The sequence below is a fragment of the Scomber japonicus genome, chromosome 14 (genome assembly GCF_027409825.1).
Source record: "Scomber japonicus isolate fScoJap1 chromosome 14, fScoJap1.pri, whole genome shotgun sequence".
In the NCBI taxonomy this organism is placed as follows: Eukaryota; Metazoa; Chordata; class Actinopteri; order Scombriformes; family Scombridae; genus Scomber; species Scomber japonicus.
The window spans coordinates 23739103-23759426 of NC_070591.1; the positions used below are offsets into that span (position 1 = coordinate 23739103).

Consider the following 20324-nt stretch of genomic DNA (forward strand, 5'->3'; position numbering starts at 1 on the left):
GATCGTCAGCCAGGCAAAACTCAACCATGCATACAAGCCCAACAACTGAATTGCACATCATAATACTGTCTCTCTCTGTGTTATTAAACCAATGCAATTTTCCTCTTAATGGAGTGCCAATAGTAAAGCCGAGGAAATATATGATTTATTCATGACGGCCTCTTTCAGGGTGCTTCTGTTGAGAACATGATGGAACGTATGACAGCTCTTCTCCTAAAGTGTGTCTGAATGATTGAGAGCCATACTTGTTAAGTGGACCCAGGAGAATGTTTCCTGGTTTTTGTTTCTGAAGTTTCTACAGTATTCATTTTTTTTTCCTGTGATTAAGTAGAGGATATTGTTCCATTGTGAATTTGTCACATGTATCATAGTGTCCATCCCCAAAAGAATTACAACAAAAACAAATGCAAGTTGATTGAAGTGCCACTACAGTAGCTCCAACCATAGCATATAGCAATTTATTTTCTTCAAATCCACCCAGAAGGAGTGTTGGTTATAACACTTATAATGGCAAAGCTAGGCCACTAGGAACAAAGTAAAGACCAAACATTTGTTTACAGCTGTTTATTTTTAGTCACACAGTCATTTGGTATGTGACTTTGGTCCAGACTGACAGTTTGGATAGCTACTGGATAGACTACCATGAAATCAGATATCCACAGTGCACAGAGGATGAATCCTAATGACATTGGTGATCCCCTGACTTCTAAATATTCACCTATCTAGGGAAATATCTCAACTTCTATTTGATGGATTGGTACAAAAAAGTGTGTATTAAACAGTCATCTACATTCATAGTTCCCAGTGGATGAATCCTAATGACTTTGATGACCCTTTGACTTTTCCTTCAGCTCTAAGATGAGGTTGACATTTGTGATTTTGAGTGAGGTATTGGATAGATTGCAATGAAATTTGGTACAGACATTAATATCACCCTCAGGATAATAAAGTGTAATAACTTTGGTGATCACCTGACCTTTCATTTGGTGCATATGGTCCAAATTTCTGTTTAATACTAAGGATATTTTCATCACACCCATCTCAGCAAAACTTACACTTGGCGCTAATTAACATATGTTACCTTACCTTTAAGGTAGTAAACAAACATGCCAAATCAGCATGTTTGCATGGTCATTGTTAGCATGCTGACTTTAGGATTTAGTTTCAAGCACCACTGTAACAATACAGCACAGAGCTGCTAGCATGGCTGAAGGCTCTTAGTCTTGTTCAGACAAAATTCTTCTGTGGAGGGAGATGACAAATTCAGAAATGTGTTTTTGGGGAAAATGATTTAGCCTGGTGCTGATAGAATTTCCCAATGGATCCAGAGGAAAGAATAAGATGCCAGTTTCATGGAGCAGGAACGTGAAGCATAGAGAAAGTATTTGAGCGCTTTTGGGAGAGTCTTATTTGGTCTCTTGGTGCTTCCCAGATTCAGTTGTCAGAGAAAATGTTACAGCCCACAGCAAAGTAAGTTTTGAGTCTCCTCTAAACAAACTCTGAGTTTGATGTGAGTTATAATGACAGTGTGAGCATGTCTAACATTTCAGTCAGAGCAATTCAGCACCCGGAACTGAAGTATATATTTGCACACAAGCACAGATTTTGTACACACAGCCAATTTTTTGTCAAATGATTCCTTTTGTTGTGCATTCGCGCATAGCCCCACAATATGTTACGCTGTGCCAGCTGCAATCTGTATACTGCTATGCTTTGTGATCCCAGAGCCTTAAAGTATCACGGGTTATTGAGTGTCTGTCTGAGATATCAGCCTGTCCCTCTTCCTCCATTAGCTATGCTGCTGGGCTGCTGCTAAGTTCTGATACATTCATATATTGTGAGTGTCTGCAGATGCTGACTGTGTGTTTATGTTACCTGCAGTGCCGTTGCACTCAAACAGCCCGAGCCGAGCTTAAACACATTAATCACAGTCAGTGCCTTCAACTCAATTACAAAGACACACAATTTCTCTTCTGCCTTATTATGCACAGGCTTTTATAACATGCATATCGATGGTGCTGCGTTAGCACGGAGCTGCCTCTAATTTGTTTGACAACATGAAGGCCTCACAGATGTTGGGTGCTTTTATTGTTACAAGGCAATGAAGAAATTACTGCATTATTCACTTTCAATTAGAGGGCTGTTCAAATGCTCATAATGCAGCAGCAGCAAATCCAAACACCTTGCCATTGTTAACTCCTGGAGGCTTAATAAAGCCAATAACTTTTATCACAAGGAACTGTGCATCTCTGTGCCATATGCATGCTCAGTGTGCTTTATCTGAACTACTGATTGTAATCATTAGATTCATCATTTTTATCGACATTACATCCATTTAGCTGAAGTAATTATTTCATCATTAGACTAATAAATGAGTAGTTTGAAGTGAATGGCCTCTGCAAAATCAAGTAACACATTCTTACCATCTTTCAATAGTGTCTCAGTCCTGTGTTTATGTTATGAATTGAAAGGCCTCTTCAATTTTGGCTGGGGTCCTTGGCAGCAATCAGTGATGTTTAACACCTGCTGAGATCACTGGTGTGTGGGGAGGTTGAGCTCATGAATTTTCCATTGCTGGCTCATGTTGAACGCCTTTGTAAGGTTCCTCCAACACCAAATATACTGTATCAGGGACTAACAGAGTGGCTTTTCTCTTCTTTATGGGCTTTTTAGTGCCGATTTTATTCGCATGGCCTGCCAATGACAGCAGCCTCCCACAGACTTACAGGAAGTGGTAATATCACCCAGTGCTGTGGTTCCACTTGGCGCAGGAGGAGGCTCTGCTGCATGATGTCTTGTCCCATTCTAAAAAGAAGAGATTATTTTCATCTGTCACGCCCGAAAAGCCTCACTGGTTTTACCACCGGTTGGCATGGCGACAGGATGGCACACTGACTCTCCTCAGCATCAGCAGTATCAGCATAGGAAGAAATATTAAGTTAATACACTCATGTCTGCATCTCCCATCTTCACGAGCTTTATTGACTGTTTCTATTCCTCACTTTATATTATTTCTAAATCTGCCTCTTGCTCTTGTTCAAGGCATAAGGTCTACTTTGTCACCTCACATCTGTACATGCTCTGATCCATCCAAAGTCAGGCTTAATGCCCCCATGTATAATTCAGCAGTTATCTCCTTGCACGCTGCTTAACGGAGCCGGCATGAATGGAAGTTGACAAGGGAGACTTTGTCAGGTAGGATAGGATCTCATATAGCAATTAGAGGGGTTGTAAGTGAGCTGTCTGGTCCTCATATACCAGATCAACTCACCAGATATGTGATAGCTGCTCCAGCGGCCTCCTTCTTCCCTCTGATTGAGCAGATTTGGCCACTTTGAATCCGAACCACTCTCAGGCAAGATCTCTGCCTCTCCTTTCACTCTGTGACACACACATGCAACCCCCATAAACAGCCTGACTCTCTCCATCTAATTTTCCTCCTCAAAGTATGGACATGAATGTGTGTGTGTAAGTGTGTGTGTGTGTGTGTGTGTGTGTGTGTGTGTGTGTGTGTGTGTGTGTGTATGTGTGTGTGTGTGTGTGTGTGTGTGTGTGTGTGCGTGTGTGTATGTGTGTGTGCGTCACAGCTTTCTCTCAGCCATTTTCCTTCTCCCCCCACTGTGACAGCCCGCAGTCTGTCTCATCTTGGAGCTGATGCTGTCTAATAACCACCATCAAGACAATGAGACAAATTGTATTTCAAACCTCAGTGTGATTCAGAGCATCCAATTGGGTTACTTTTTCTCTGTGTGAGTTTTAGTCAATAATAGCAAGCCACTGAGGCATGGGCCCCCAGACTTTATTGCTTCATGTCCCTTAAAGAAATAGTTTAAGTATTTTCTGAAAAAACTGAAAAAACTTGCTTTCTTGTTGAGAGTTTCGATGAGTTAAATAACATTAAATATAATGCTACAGCCAGCAGGTGGTCAGCCTAGCTTAGCATAAAGAATAGAAAAAAAGGGAAACAATTAGCCTAGCTCTGTCAGTGATAACAAAATCTGCGAATCAGCACCTCTAATACTCACTAATTAACACATTATATCCCTTGTTTTTTTCCTACACAAACCAAAGTGTGTGAACTATCCAGTTAAGATATGTAAATGTAACTACAAACATCTGTAAAGCTGATGATAGCTATTAGTGAGAAATGGCTAATTTGAATTTTTTTACATGCCTAAAGCGATGAAATTATCCAATATTGTACGAGAAAATATCATCTAATTACTACAGAAAAATCGGAACAGATATTCACAGATTGCATAGCTGAATATGCTTGATTTTTAAAAATCCAGTTCATCATTTAATGACTCATTAGATATGTCTTGCGACCTCTGTGTGGATCCCAACCCCCAGAGGTGGGAACTACCGTACCAGAGTGTGGAAAATCTGACTCTTGAATTGTGCAGATGTTGGATAGATTTATGAGTCCAACTTTGTGTGTGTGTGTGTGCGCGCGTGTTTCAAGGAAAAGGAGGATTATATTGAATGTTATAGCTTGTGTGCGCATATACTGTATATGTGGTGCAATTTGATATAAGTGCATTGTGTTCAAAGATCTGCTGCTGCGGGGGGCATATTCTCATGTTTCATACATGAGCTCATTAACGGCTCTCAGATTGCCCTTCTCTCCATCCAGACTGCGTCTGCCTCCTCAGGCACAGCTTACTGCTGGCAGAAGGGTGCAGGAAGCAACATAAGCTATCTTTCCAACTTTATGCCCCACAGACAATCTGGCACAATGTAAGGACCTATGCCATGATAATATCTCCTTTTATCCGCAGGCTGTCTCCAATTTTATCCCTTCCTAGAGTATTGGGAATGATATTTACTCAATTGTTGGCCTCTGTACTGAACTATACTGTTGCAGTTTCTCAGCACAATGCCGTCACCAGCTGTGATGACTGCTACCTTCCCTAACAGTGCCCATGTACAATATAGCTAATGTCAGGCCAGTTTTAATGCTATTAGGGCTGTGATTGTTGCTAGGATACCCCATCATGGTTAATAAAATTAATAAATGAGTGCAAGTAACATGCTGTTTTCTCTCTGTGCTTCTTTCTCCGTACAGAGAGCCGACTGAAAGAGAATACTACCAAGTATATTGAGTTACTGGAGGACAGATTGCACAGGTAAGAGTGTTTTGTGCTGTATCTCTCATTTCTTGATTTGTCTGTCTTATTAGTACAGACACAAGGACTCGATATTCCACAAGAGTAAAAAAGGAGGAGACATAAACAGAGCAACAGCCTCCAGGGAATTTTTTTCTCACCTCTATTGTCCTCTAACGAAAGCACCATCTCCCCAATTCATCACTTCACCCACCACCTCATGCTCTCACACCTTTTTCTTATGCGGTTGTCTCCCTCAGCCCCTTTCTCACATTTCACTCTGTCTCTCACCTGCACAATTTGTCTTCCTCTTCTCACTTTCTCACATACTTTCTATACCTTTATGTTTTTCATACCGCTACAAAAGCTCAGTTTCCACCTTTTCCCACCCTCTCTGGAAACAATTTTAGACAAAACAATGCATAGTTTCAACTCTTTATATTTGCATCTCTGAGCCCCTAAATCACTGAGGACAGGTCCTGTTGTGTTGCTGGTGGTCACTCAGTCAGCCTGACAGTTACACAACAGGATTGTGATGTGCTGAGTGGCTGACTTTATGAGCACAGGATGTGGAATCCACTCAACTGTTGACACCATATGCATGTTTATGCTTCCTTATGGAGATTAGAGCTGCTTAGCTAGTCTCCTCAGTGGACAGGCAACACTGAGCAGCTGCGATGAGATCGGGTCTGATGAATAGGTTTGGTACTGTTTTTTGTACACCATATGAGCTGTGCTTTTCATCTAGTCTCTCTTTTGTAAGTGTTCAGACGTGAAAGGTTAGGCCGCATGGGCTTACTTTGAGCCAGAAAAAGCCTATATTGTTAGAGACACTGTTTCCTCGCTGACCCTTGTTTATGTTTGTAGTGTTTGAGAGGGGGCAGCTTTTTGTGTTGCATCCTAGGAGAGACAGGCTCACCTCTTTGGATGGGATCCAGGAGTCAGTCACACACTGTACAGGGCTGTTTGTTGTTGAAGGATGCACAGGCTGGGGTCTGGGTGGTCAAGGAGCAACATGGCTGCGATCTCAGTGCCCAGCAGGGAGGCACAACCTGAGACCTTCTCTGTCAAAAGGGCAGATGGCACTTTGTTTTTGGTTTGTTTGATTTTCTGAGAGTACCCGTCTGTGCCATGTAGCTTATATGAAAAATGTGAAAAAACAACTTGGCAACAGTAGCTGACTTAACACATGATTTTGCTCTTCATTTAACCAATGAGTTTCACTACTGGTCTTTATCAGGGTGTTTGACATCATCCAATGAGAACTGAACACATACATGTCCAGCCTGAAGGACACTGCACCCCAAACACAGAAACCTCAAAATAAAAAAGTGTGGCAAAATGTTACATAAATCAAAAAAATCATCACAATGCCAACACACACACACACACACACACACACACACACACACACACACACACACACACACACAGTACATATATATGTTTGTGTGTGTGTGTGTGTGTGTGTGTGTGTGTGTGTGTGTGTGTGTGTGTATATCCATCTCATCAGTATATCATCCCTGGTCAGCGCCAGATTTACTTTATTTTTAAAACAAAAAATCTATCACTGAATGCTTGACCCTTAGCAATGTCAGGTTACTCTTGTATCTCCCCTTTTAATCATTCGATATTTTAGTGGATGCTCAGTTTGACCACTGTATTCTTTATTGCATGAACAGCTGATGATATAGATCACAAGAGGTATCTAATAACATCACCATTGATAGAAAAATCATATTAAGGGGCACCCTCTCGGGTATTGGCTACTGTCAACTCGTTTGAATGCTCAGCTCGTTCTATATTAATTGATTGGCTCTCCATTCTGGACCAGCTTCTATAACCAGAGGCAGCCCAGATCAAATCACAAAAAACAGCTCTGGCTTCAGGCAGGCACCAGTAGCTTCCTCCAGCTCCAGTTTGGCACAGTGACACATATTTTGTTTGATTGAATGGCCGGTTGTCCCCACATGAGCATTGAAACACACAGCAGCTGCACACACACACACACACACACACACACACACACACACACACACACACACACACAGATACACAAACGCACCCATCATCCACTGTAAATTTTATCAGTCAGCTCTAATGTACATTACTGTTGATGGAGTGCTATGTTGTCTGGGGGTGAGAAGAGGAGGAGGAGTAGAGTAGGGAAGGGAGGAAAGAGGCAGATTAGTGCTGGTGAGATGTCTGGTCTCCGTGGAGACGGATGGTGTTGAAAAAACCAATTATCTCTTCCTTGCTAAAGACTAGAACAGGATGTTAGAGCAGCACAGATGCTGTAAGTGTGTCACCAGAACAAAAAACATTTTATTCAGATGAGCAGCACAGTTATTTAATACATTATGTAGATGTTTCATTAAGAAAAGCCTCTCATATTTGTCCTACATTTAGCCATTCTTCTATCGAGGTTTGGGTGCCATTTATAATATTTCATGGTTAGAATGCAAATGTTGTCATTAAAATACTAAGAGAAAACAGGTTCTCTTGGTTAAGATTGACGACATGCTGGGTGCATCTAAGCAGGGATGCTCTATTAACATTTTTAATGCACCAAATCTTGTCAGCAAGGTGTAAATTGTGTAAAACAGTGGAACCTTTTTTTCTGCTCGACTGGCAACCCACCTTACAAACAGTTCACTACATCAAGCATCCACCATACACCTCATCCAGTAGTCACCGCTGTGTGTTTCACCATATACCGGTATTAGCACCTCTCCTCAGCTGCTGTTACTTGAGATCTTGCAGCACAATTAAAGTGAAACATTCCCATCTCCTTTTTTTTCTTCCTATGTGTGAATTCTCATTATGTTTATGGATTTTAGAGATCTTCAACAAAAGAGGCACTAACATGAGACTGTCTAGGAAAAATTTGCATTTATTTTTTTATTCATTCAAGATACTAATTTACTGAGGGTTATATCCCATTGTGATTGAAGATAGTTGCTGTTTTTCATAGCCTTACTGTTCACATGAGACCTGAGATGCAGCTGAGCATATGGCCTAAATGGGCTCGACAAAAATATGCAGAATATCAGCATGTAAAGCTTGCCATGTGCTTATTCACTTTGGAGAGGTCTAATTGATCCTACTGGTACCAGCAGGTCCAGACCACTGCTCCTCTGTCCAACGGTTATATTTATAATCCTTCCTCGGTAGCTGTCTGTGTGCGTACGTAATGCCTTGAGGAGAAAGAGCAATCCTGTCAGTCAGCAGTCCCATAGGGGGGCTGAGCGACTACAGAAGGAGTGTGCCTGCCTGTCTCTCCTTCTTATTACTGGGCCATCAGCAGAGCAGCACGCCCACACCCTGTCACTGTCAGATGGCAGGCCAAGCGGCTGCCACCAATTAACCCCCGGGTAAAGAGTTCATACCGACGGGCACCAGGACGCCACCATCACAGGGATGCTTAGGAGCTGACATGAATTTTCAGCACATAGACCTCTAATGCCAGTGCTGGTTATTTCCAATGAATTGTGGTTGCCACTGAGAAGCTTTTGTGATAGATGAGGCTGGCTTTGACATTTTTTGGAGGAATTTATGATTGTACAACACTAAATCCCCACAGAGAATGATTTATGGGCATATGTGTGTGTGTGTGTGTGTGTGTGTGTGTGTGTGTGTGTGTGTGTGTGTGTGTGTGTGTGTGTGCGCAAGTTAACACATGTGTGCCCACCCATATCTGTATGTGTGTGTGTGTGTGTGTGTGTGTGTGTGTGCGTGTGTGGGTCCCTCTTCACTTCAGAAGAGACAAATAACAATGGCATGGCTCACTGGGTGCGTCCCCACTATAGCAGAATTCAGAAGCAGCGGCGTTGAGTACTGAATTGTTGAGGGCAGGGGGGCTGGGCCGAGCAATTATTCTATTGTCTGTGTGCCAAATGAAGGTTAGAGAAAGGCTGAGAGGCACGCATTGGCAGGGTACAGAGGTTGGCAGCCTTTTCAAGCAGGAGATGGACTGGAAAACAAGTGGCATTCAATTTTCAGGAGGGTCTCATCACTGTGAGAGAAGAAGGAACAGAGGGAGAGATTAAACAATACTGTCTGGGCGCATTTTTGCTTTTGAGTTTGTTTACATATTATGGAGAATGAGCAATTTCTCAAATCTAACCGCGTGGCAGGGAGGCACACTCTAGGTGAAAATACAGAATACATTATACAGGCTTATAAGTAAGTATATGTGTGCTTAGAGTATGAAATTGTTTTGTTTTTTTATCACTCTGAATCGCTCAATGTGAGAATTAGTGTTCGCGCCAGTGAATCTCCTCCTGGGTTGGAAATGGGCGCAGGCAGAGAGATGGAGGACATTTCTTCCTTTGAGATGTTTGAAGCATCTCACATGTTTAAAACCAACATATTTGTCCCTGCCTGTCAGCTTTAGTTTGTTTTCTGCACAAGGATGGATTCTTGGATGGACAAGGCTGTTATTGATGAGTAAAGCAGAGACCGAATTCTTTTTCACTTTGAGATATTTATGCTCTTTAGTGTGGCTGGTTTTACTTTTTGTGTGTGTGTGTGTGTGTGTGTGTGTGTGTGTGATGTTTAAAAGCATAAGAGGTAGAACTTCGAACAAGATCAATAGATTTAGTTCCTAAAATGTCACCTGGGACCACACTTATTCGGAAATGATTTATTTAAAGGTCACTGAAAGACGGAGGGAAATAAATATAAATATTTTAAAGGTTAGAGGTCTCAAATATGAATCTGTTGAGGATTTTTTTTCATTTTAAAGAAAAGAGAAATCTTTTTTTTTTCAAAGCCAGAAGACCTGCTTATAATTCAACATCAATGCTCTCACCCACTGAGAGGTACCACAACCGAAACTAGCTACCAGATACCATAAAGTGTCTGATGTTACTTTAGAGCAAATGATAAACATACACCTGTAGTAATAAAAGCTAGACAAGGTTATGTGTTTGATAAGTTGATATATTGTATTTGCTGCTGTAATAGCACTACTACTTACTTCTTCTTAGTCCTTACTATAATGCTAATTTTCTGAGTTCAATCAAATAGAGATGCTTTAATTATTCTCTTCATTTTTTTTTAATACTCAGAGCTGCATCTTTGCTGTCACATGGTCAGGGTGATGGAGAGTAAAGAAGGATGGCTGATTGTAACTCAATGAATAGATAAACAAAAAACAGTCATCTCGTCCTCAGCCTGATCCTCTACTCAGTGACCCCAGCAGAGATGAATACATCCAGTGTTTTCTTCTGTCTCTCTGCTGCAGCTCTTTGAAGAAAAGGGCAGCCTACCAGGACGACATTCACTCTCATTACATTGAATCAATGGAATTATAATCTTTGAATGTTTCGTTTTCCCCTTGTCGCACTTCTATCATAGAGATGTTATTAAAGATGTCCTTTACTGTGCCTTATACAACCACTGTGCTCAATTCACAGTGTATTTTTAGTTTCGCAATTTTAGCTGTTGTTACAGCATAAAGACTGAAAGCAGGTGGAAACAGCTAGTCTGGCTCGCTCCAAAAGGGAAAAAATACATCAACTAATGCTTCTTAAGCTCACCATTAAAAATTGATTGCTTTTATTCGTACAAATAAATAAAAGGATAAGCTCTGGGTTTATGACACAATTTCTCTCTGTTTCCAATCTAAGTCAAGCTAATTGTCTCCAGATTCTAGCTCCATACTAAACATACAGACATGAGAGGTCTAGCAAGAAGAGTTAAAGAGTCAATAAATACACAATATATCAAGGATGTATATGCATTTTTGGTCTTGGATCAAATGTGCATTAATAAATGATATGCCTTTAACTGTTGTTTAAATTGTAGGAAGACTATATATTTTACTGGATCATATTTTTAAAAATACTGTATTTTAAACTATTCTAAAAGATCCCATAACCTTGTTTTGTATCACATTGTAGAGTATGGTGTTATGTCACTATGATAATATATCACATTGAATGTGGTGAAATCTGTCACATCATGGTATCTGCCTGTTCTTCTCTGTAGCTGTGGCTGTCCCGGCTTGGAGCGGATCTGGGAAGCCGACTTGGAGGCATGTCACCTCTTCTTACGAGGCCTCCAGCTGCGAACTCCCAGCTGCAGTGGAGCAGATATCGAAGACCTTCCCACCGCAGCGGTTTATCCCTCGACACAGCCGTGCACCAAAGAAGAAGAAGACTGTGCCATGTTGACTGCTTTAGGAGGGCGCTGGTGTCCTGAGGCCAACTTACAGAACTCAGAGTTCACTAAGGTAACGCAACAGTAGATGCCTTGTTAACAACACATGATTTATTATTCATGTCTATGCATTCATATTGGAGTACATACCAGATTGATATGTGCAGACTGAGCTCTACAGTATCTTGAATATAAAATATGCCCTTTTGAGACATTCCAGTGCTGAGGTCTTACATATTTTCTACACATAGCCCATCTTTGCCTCTGAAAGGTCACATAAGAACAGCGTGTTTTTCACATTCTCATACTTTTTCTTTTCTTTTTTCTTTTCTTTTCTCTTTTCTCTTTTCTCTTTTCTCTTTTGCTTTTTCTTTTTTCTTTTTTCTTTTTTCATTTTTTTTTACCACAGTGTGAACTTTAAATAAAGTCTGCCTGCTTGGTCAGTCTTACTACTTGACTGAAAATGACATATTCAGTGTGTACATTCAAGTTGTTTTCAGAGTATAAAAGTCTGTCAACCACAGTGAGATGAGCAGCAGTCTATTAGTACGTTAGCTCGAAGGCATTTCTAAATGAGGAAAATGTGGGCGAGGGAGGCAACCATTTGGAAACATTTTGGCTTCCTTGAAGAGTTTCATTCTACAGAGTCTGTTTCTGTGTTTTTGTGAGAATGTGTGTGTGTGTGCCTAGGTGCACGCATGTGTGTCTGAGAGTGTGTGTGTGGGTGTTGGTCTATCCCACAGTGAGTTGAGGTCCACCGCCCCAGGGCCGAGCCCGACTCATTCGCTCCTCTTCTCACACCTTCCTCCACCCACGTAGTCTGACAGCCTTGTCTGAGATAGGAACAAAGCCAACAGAACCAGCATTAATAAAAAATTTAAAAATGTACTTGCCAGATTTATTTCTGTGAGACTATAGTTTGTTAGTTTGGCTCACAGATTGTGATTTAACATTATGTTTGCTGTTTGTTCAGCAGCAGTTGATTCTTTACATTTTTAATGTGCTTATTTCAGCACAGATTAACTGGGCTGTAGCCATTAACAAACAATGATGCCCCATAAACATAAGTGGGTGCCTCTTTACTGGAGCTGTTGGCAGAATTTCCACTTGCACTCATTCAAACTGGAAGCTACGGACTTTCATTGTCATGTTTTACTCTCCCACTGTGTTCCAACCTCTTTTAACGTCTCTCACAGCCTTGCTCTGTGCAACCATAAATATGCAACTGATGTCTTCTTTCCCTGCCCTGCCTGACCGCATTATATGAACTGCATGGATCTTTTTCTGCTTTCCCTTTGTTTCTCTCTGCTTTCCTTTCTCCTCCTAAAGCCTGGCCCCTCCTAACATTTCTGCAGGAAGAAAAAGGTGAGATAGCCAACCATTTCTCTCTTCTGTCGCCATCCTGTGCACATTGTTTACTGTGTTCTCTAATACAGAAAGTCCTATATATAGAAATATAGTGATTTATGGTGTGTTTGCAACAAATACATGTTTTTTATTTTTGATTTTTGAATGTATCATTGGGTAGAAGAGGAAGAAAAACACAACTGTCATTCATATAAATGCAAACATTTTTAATACTGTAATTGCTTTTTGCAACATTTAAGATGAATGACAAATCATTGATACCCTAACTAACCAGCTAACATGCTTTTCATAACAAACATCTTGTAGAGGAGTTGGGGGAGGGCATATTGAAATATTCTGCATATTGAAAGACCCATGTGTCAAAATATCCTGTCATTTCAAAGCTAGTTTGGTAGATATGAGTGTTTTTTTACATCAAGGCTACAGACAATGGAAGATCAGTTGGATGCTAGAGAACCGTTGCTATCTACAACATGTGACAGACCATATGTTGCTGGGAGAGGGATGCAATTTGAGAAAGCAAAGACATCCAGTTGGTGTGAATCGTACATTTTAAAGAACAAAAATCCAGATATGAAATAAGGAATCAGGTGGTCGAACTCAAGTAAACATAGCATTTATTTTAATAACCTTAAAAAAACCTTTAAAATAATAATTAAAGCTTTGCTGATGATTATTTGTTGTTGCTCTGCCTTCGTATTAGCCACAAACAATGTTAGCCTCCTAAAGGTACAGTAATTACCTCTTACCGTGTGTGACGTGAGGAATGTACAATTATACACTTTGAATACTAACAATGGAAGCTGCAGTACAGATGAGCCAGTTAATCTATTTTCTCCTTGTCAGTTTTGGTGATGAATAATTACAACCTCCTCTCATTATGATGATGCTGCTGCACACATACAGTACACAGCTACACAGTAATTGCATTTTCAATCATTCATGAGCAGGTTTATGGCTGTGGCCTCAACAAATGTTTCTCTTTTGTTGCAGAAATTGGAGGAGTTTTTGTTCTGCATGGAGGATAATCACCCAGAGGTTGGTAATGCTAATACTGTCACAGTATGGTTGAATGTTATCTGTGCAATTAAAGTGTCTGTTTCATTGACGCTGGGCTTACTGGGACACAGAAGAATCCATTAGCTGACCTTAACTTAAACATGACCTCTGTCACCTGTTTGACTGCTTGATCAATACTGATCTACATGAGAAGCCTTGGCGGGTCTCACAGGCTGTCTGAGTTTGCACGGTGCCTTTTAAAACCTTTATTTATTCAAGAGGTTTGCTGAGTATGTGTTCTCCTTTCAACATGTTCCTGCTTTAAATTCATATTTATACACATTTATGTCTGGTAACCAGGCAGTCTGATAGCCTCCAGGGTTAGGGTTAGGGTTATTGAGGTCCTGGTTGCTACTATATCACAGATTTAACTACTCTGTCTAACTCTTCATTGGATTTAAAAAAGTTAAAGTTCACTCCAAGCCCAGCCAAGTGTTACTGTACATTTGCCAAACACAATCGTTAATCCTCATCCTAAAAGACTTTTTGCCTGTAACATTAAAAATGAAAAATGTTTGAAAATACAAATAATAAAGAACAAACTTTATCTTGCTTGTCCAAGTATTAAAGTTAAAGCAGCCAAACAGGATTTTGTTAAAATGAAACATGCTGCATGAGTCAGATTTTCCTTATAATACTACTGCTATTTCTGCACTGCAATACAAGAACACCGTCTCTTCTGTCTTCTAAATGGATCATCAAATAGCGATGCTGACTTTTTGCCTGAGACATGCAGTTTTAGTCTTTCAGCATGATATATGCAGTATCCAGAGCATGTAAAAGCTATAGAGTTCATTTCAGCTTGTAAAATCGGCAGAAATAAAAAGAGCCCACTTTTGTTTCCTTTGTCTGAAGTCAAAAACCCATTGTTTAAAAAAAATGTGGAGTGGTAAATCTGCCACTATTCATTGTAAACTGTGCCTGTGCACTGCATGCAAAAACAGGCCAGCATAGCAACAGTAATTGAATTTAGCTTGGTCAGTTTTTGCTCATGCACATGGATAGGACGGTGACTTGTATATCTCATCTTTGCAACTCTGAATCTGAAGTATTGAAAAACTAGCTGACATAAAACCGTTCAATCATAATAAGATATGATGCATCACTGAGTCAAATAATATGATGGCTGCTAAATGGTATTGGTATCTTTATCTTGATGGTGTTGTGATAGCTGTGGATTCTCAGCCTCGCGGAGAGTCTGACCTCTTTCTCCTTTCCATAATGACTTTAAGTAAATGATTTCCACTTAGCTGCTGCCAAGCTGCTGCCCTGCTGCCACAATGGAGATTGATTGGTGTATGTGCTTGTGTGTTTTAGCACTACTCGATTTTCTTCTAATCTCTACTAATTGATCTTTTATCCTCTCAAGGTCCTTATACTCCTTTCTTCATACTGACTCACAGCAGCAAACAAAGGAAAAAAGAGATTATTAAATGTTGAATTCTTTTGATTGGATTTGATAATCAGGTAGATTTGATGAACCCGGTCTTTACTGAACAGAGATGATTGCAGTGTTCCAGACACATACTACATTTTAATTAAGCAGCAAGTTGTAGTTAGCTTACAGGGAAGAGAAAATACAAGATTTTTCAAAGGTTTAATACCTTCTTTATTGTTTTGCCCCTATTATGTTCACCACATAAGTTGTATGTAGTATTTATGAAATTTACTTGCACTTGCACCATAGCATCCCAGCTGTGAGCAGCTTCTCCATTTTCTTTGTGTGTTGCATTGTGGGACCAGAGTGTGCACTAATAGCTACGTATAAACAAAAATCCACACTATGCAGTACATACTGATTCTCATGGTAAAATGGAAAAGTGGTGAAATTAAGTATATTAAAAAATGCACTATGAATTCATTATGCATCATAAAAAACACTTGTTGATGGAAACTATTCCTCAATGCAATGCACAAATGAAATGGAGGGCCTGTTCTGAGCTGCAAAACATTGTAAATTATTAATGGGGGTGAGACAGTTCCAGGTAATATCTTGGAAAACAAAACAAAACTGAAAAAAGGATTGTATAAAAATGTAAATCTTTAAAAAATGATTTTGTTTTCTTTGTAACATTTTATTTTCAATGACATTCCAAAGTTAAAGTTTGATTAAAGTAATATATATAATATAATAATAATTATATAGTCACTTTTTTAATGTGAACACATACTCAAAACCTGTTGACATTAGTATGCAGTATGGATGTGGGACGCAATTGAAGTGGTGGCTCCTCCATTTCCTTTGTGCAGTGCACTATGGGACAGTGTCAGTGAACAGCATACTAAATGCAGCATTTTCAGTCTGACTTTTTTGAGTCTATTGGTTTTACCACAGTTCACACTTCATACATCTTCTTATTAGTATGCTGGATTGAAATGGGACACAGGAGGATCTTGTAGATGGTCCTGGAAACTGATTGCATCACTAAGTTTGGACCCATTAGAGGACAAGGAGAGCATCAGCAATAACTGGATGGATAGTTAATCATAAGCTAGTTAGTTTTCTTATGAGTTTAGAATGAATTCAGCTACTTTATTGTTTGTAAAAGCAATTATGACCCTGCGTGTAATGCTGGTGCAATATTGGTGCTTTATATTGCCCACCGGGCGCTAAGTGGCAAGCCTAACAGCACCCGGGGGAACATGCACAATTACCTTCAGCCTTTCACTCATTATTGCTTGAATAACCATACCAGTGCATACATGGGTCTGCATATTGAATTCTAAATTATTTGATTAAGTTCATGCTTCTGCAGTCTGCTTTGCTTACTTTAACTCCTATAACATTAGCACTAATATGTGAGGATCTAACATGCCAATACATGTATGCTTGGGACTCTATTATGCAAATGGACATGTTGTTGAAATCTCATTTCCCATCTTTTCTTGTTTGTCAAAATGCAGAGATAACAGAGAAAGTAATTTGTTTTGTTTTGATCACCACCAGGAATAAAATAAGGGCTCTTGAATAGTTGAAATAGATTTTTTAAATGGTTGTGTACAGGGTTGCTAACAAACTGTCAGGGATGTCTTCAACAGTGTCACTCAGCACAGTGAGCCTTTGTTTTCCGTCCCTTGGTTTTATTGACTTTACAAAGGCTGACTCGAGGCTTTAAAGTATGGAATCAATCAGCTACACAAACACAAGGCTCTTATCTGCTAAAGATGCTCCTAACCTTGGCAGTCTGAAAACAAACAGCTCAGTAATTCTATATGTTGACTGGCTTCTCTCTTGATACCTGCCGATAGGGATCCCAGCAGGTCAGATTGTTTGTTCATTTAATTGTCTCACATACACAAAAAAACAAGTATGGTTTCTTAAAATCTTTTGTCCTGCAGGCAGTTCTCACTTCAAATTTTACTCAAATCCATAAATGCTTCAGGGATAACTTCTACATACTATCACACCTCAGGCCTGTTGTTGTTGTACATTTCTTCTGGAGCATTACATCATCTGGTGAACAAGTGCTATTCCAGGACAGAGACCAGAGATATGACTTTCCAGTGATTGTTCTGGCACCTCTGAGCTGCAGGGAGTTGATATTTTCTACCTGCAGCTATGAGTCAGATTAGACTTTCTGTGTGTTGTTTGACGAGAGCGCTGGGTCTGCGTGCACACCAGTGTGTGTCTATTTGCTGAAATTGCATTTGTGTTCTCTATGGCTGATAAGTGTGAAGAAACTAGGACACGGCGTCTGCAAAGGGGCCTGTTCTAATTATTGCCAGCTCTGCTCTCTCAATGCTCTGCCCTACTGCACTTTGCTCCTCCACCAACCTGACATCACCATCATCCTCCAGAGCACACTCAGCCTCGCTGCATCATCAGGCAATCTGCAGCATTTAGCTCCGTGGAGCTTATTGTATACATTATAACCTTGGAGCCTTCACAAACAAAAAATTTGGCAGCTTCATATTTTGGCTACATCTTTTTCAAAACAGTATGGAGGATTGGATGTGAAAGAGACGTTCTGGATGAAACATGTTCAGTAAAAGCTCTGAGTCATGGTCATAAGAGCATATTTGGAGATATAATCAAAACTAAAAGTAACAGGAAAAAAAACAACTCAAACTCAAGTGTTTTGTGAAAAACATTTTTGCATTGAACAAAATAACTGTATGATTTGCACTTATGCCCTTTTTTTTGTTTAGCTATTTTTTTGATTTTCCATTAAACTCACCAGATGTTTGCAGCATATATTTGGAATAAACATACATACGTAGGATAGCTGCATTATTCAAATGATTACAAGTATAAAAGGTACCCCACCCCCACACCCCATCCATCCCCATTTGTCCCCTTAAGTCCAAATCCTCCCAAGAATGAGTGTCCCTTTGAGGTGTTTGTCCAATTCAGGATGACAGAACATACATTATAGTGTAATGTTAAAGTATGAGTGAAGGAGTATCAGACAAGGATGAAAAAAAAGCAAGAAAGAACTAACTATGCCCACTTTACACATATACATGCAGTATATTAACTATTATTGCATGTCCTTAATATGCGATCAGCAAATTACACAGTAATGCTACAGCTGTCGTTGCACAGATGTTCATTCTGTTTAACATAAAGTTAATTTTTGAATATTTTCTTATCAGATACTTTATATCAAGGGTTGTATCACCATGCTTTAAACTAATTTTACACCACATTCTGTGTTGCTGGGTCTTTGTTATCAGTGTAGCTGAGGTGATTAATGAACCTCATACTGAAGGAAAAGATACTGTATCATAATATAATCATTGCATTTGTTACAGGGCCTCTATTTGAATTACAACTGAGACCCTGATAGGTCATCACTGATTGCTGACCCTGAAACCTGCAGGCATCATGCTTCACTATTGGCATTGTCTGTGCTTAAAAGTGGGGTCATTACACATTGAGCGTATTGCGATTGAGCATGAGAACTGTTTATTAGCTTATAGCATCACACAAAATCATGTTAGCATGTAAGGACATATATTGCTTTACATTTGATCTACCTAAATACAAGGGGCTACATTAATCTGGTCAGATACTGATGAGATGAAGAGATTAGATTTGTGAAGTCCAGTTTGAGTAACAGATCCATGAATTAAAGAGCTTATCTGATGCTGAAACCCTGCACAGTGATTTATAATTCTGTCAGACTGGATTTTACAACACAGGATGTTGTACACCACAAATTATATACTAGAATGTGTTATTGCATGTGTTTGATTGGCCTACTCAGCACCTTGCCTGATGACACAACGCTGAGTTGCAGGCAAAATTTGAGTCACTCTTTTTTGGACTGTGTTTTTTGATGCAGGGTGGGCTGAACACACTCTTACAATTGCAGATGTTTGTGGTATCATTTAATTGATTGAGTTATGGATGCATGTTGTTGTAAAAGGTGATTCAAGTGAACTTTTACCCATTTATTTTAAGTACTGAGTTTACTGCCATTACAAGCAGCAACATGCCATCTTGCACAATAACGTCAATGATGAAGTTGGCAATGCTTCAACACATTGAAAAAGTTGTTTAGTCTTCCTGGGGGATTGCCTTTTCTTATTGTCAAATAAAATTTTGACTGTTTTCACTTTCATTACTTCCTTTCCTTACCCCTAATTTCATCCCTTGTTTCCTTTTCTTGCCAGGACGTGTGCAGCGAGACCGAGGCTGCAGAGCTGACAGAGCGCTGTGAGCTGATCAGTGACAGACTAATGACCTTGGAAGATGAATTACAGACGGCCATACTAAACCAGGATCAGGCCCTCACTGATATCCTTTCACTTCACTTGAAATACACATGTCTCATAAACAGTTTGTGCTTGTGTGTGTGTGTGTGTGTGTGTGTGTGTGTGTGTGTTTCTGTCTCTCTCCATCCATCTCTGAGACCTAGTTTATTCGAGGCCTTCCAACTCACAAAAGTACACATCCACATCACCTTTAGGCTGACTGATGTTGGCTCCCCGTGACTCTTACCTTTCAACGAAAAAAAGAGAAAAACAACCTCAACCTGTCTTATCTGACATTATGGGTCCATTCAGAGAGGGAATTGAAGATAAACTGGGATGAGAGGATTTTTCTTGACAGGCTGGAGGTGCAAACTGGAAAATGAAATGGTAAAAGTCCAGGTGATGTTATTAGAGGGCCGTTGATGTGGGCTGCCAGTCACCATGGGCTGATATTAAAGTAAGCAGACAGGGGCAACGCTGCGGCGGCGCTGCGGCAGATAGAGGAATGTCACTGTAATGACTCTTCTCTCGTCATATCTTAATGTCCATCCTCCTGCTGACCCTCCCTTCTTCCCCCAACTCTGTCTGCCCACTTCCACTTGCTGGATCTGGCTCAGAGGAAATTACAATATCCATGATAATGACTCAAATGAAACTGTTGAAGTAGATTACAGGTCACAATACATCATTTTCCGCGCTAATTAGAAAGCTGATTGGAAATAGATTAGTGTGTTTTTCTCGCTCCACTTTTCCCCTCTACACTGTGAGCTTATTAAGACAGATAGAAAAGGCGATATTCCAACACGGGGATGAAGATAATTTGCCACCTAACCTGCTGTTTTTTATTTATTTATTTGCTGTCACGCCTCATTTCTCTTCTTTGAATACGAGCTGCCAGAAATACTTTCACAATCTGTCCAAACT

The 20324-nt window shown here is 40.0% G+C and overlaps 1 protein-coding gene across 1 annotated transcript in view; it reads left to right on the forward strand.

The window, feature by feature from the left end:
• disc1 (DISC1 scaffold protein) overlaps window positions 1–20324 on the forward strand; it is a 46252-nt gene that overhangs the window by 21940 nt on the left and 3988 nt on the right. The window contains exons 10-13 of the mRNA XM_053332775.1: window positions 5069–5129; window positions 11103–11346; window positions 13635–13679; window positions 19320–19443. Of these exons, the coding sequence (XP_053188750.1) occupies window positions 5069–5129; window positions 11103–11346; window positions 13635–13679; window positions 19320–19443 (474 nt within the window). The remainder of the gene's footprint in view (window positions 1–5068; window positions 5130–11102; window positions 11347–13634; window positions 13680–19319; window positions 19444–20324) is intronic.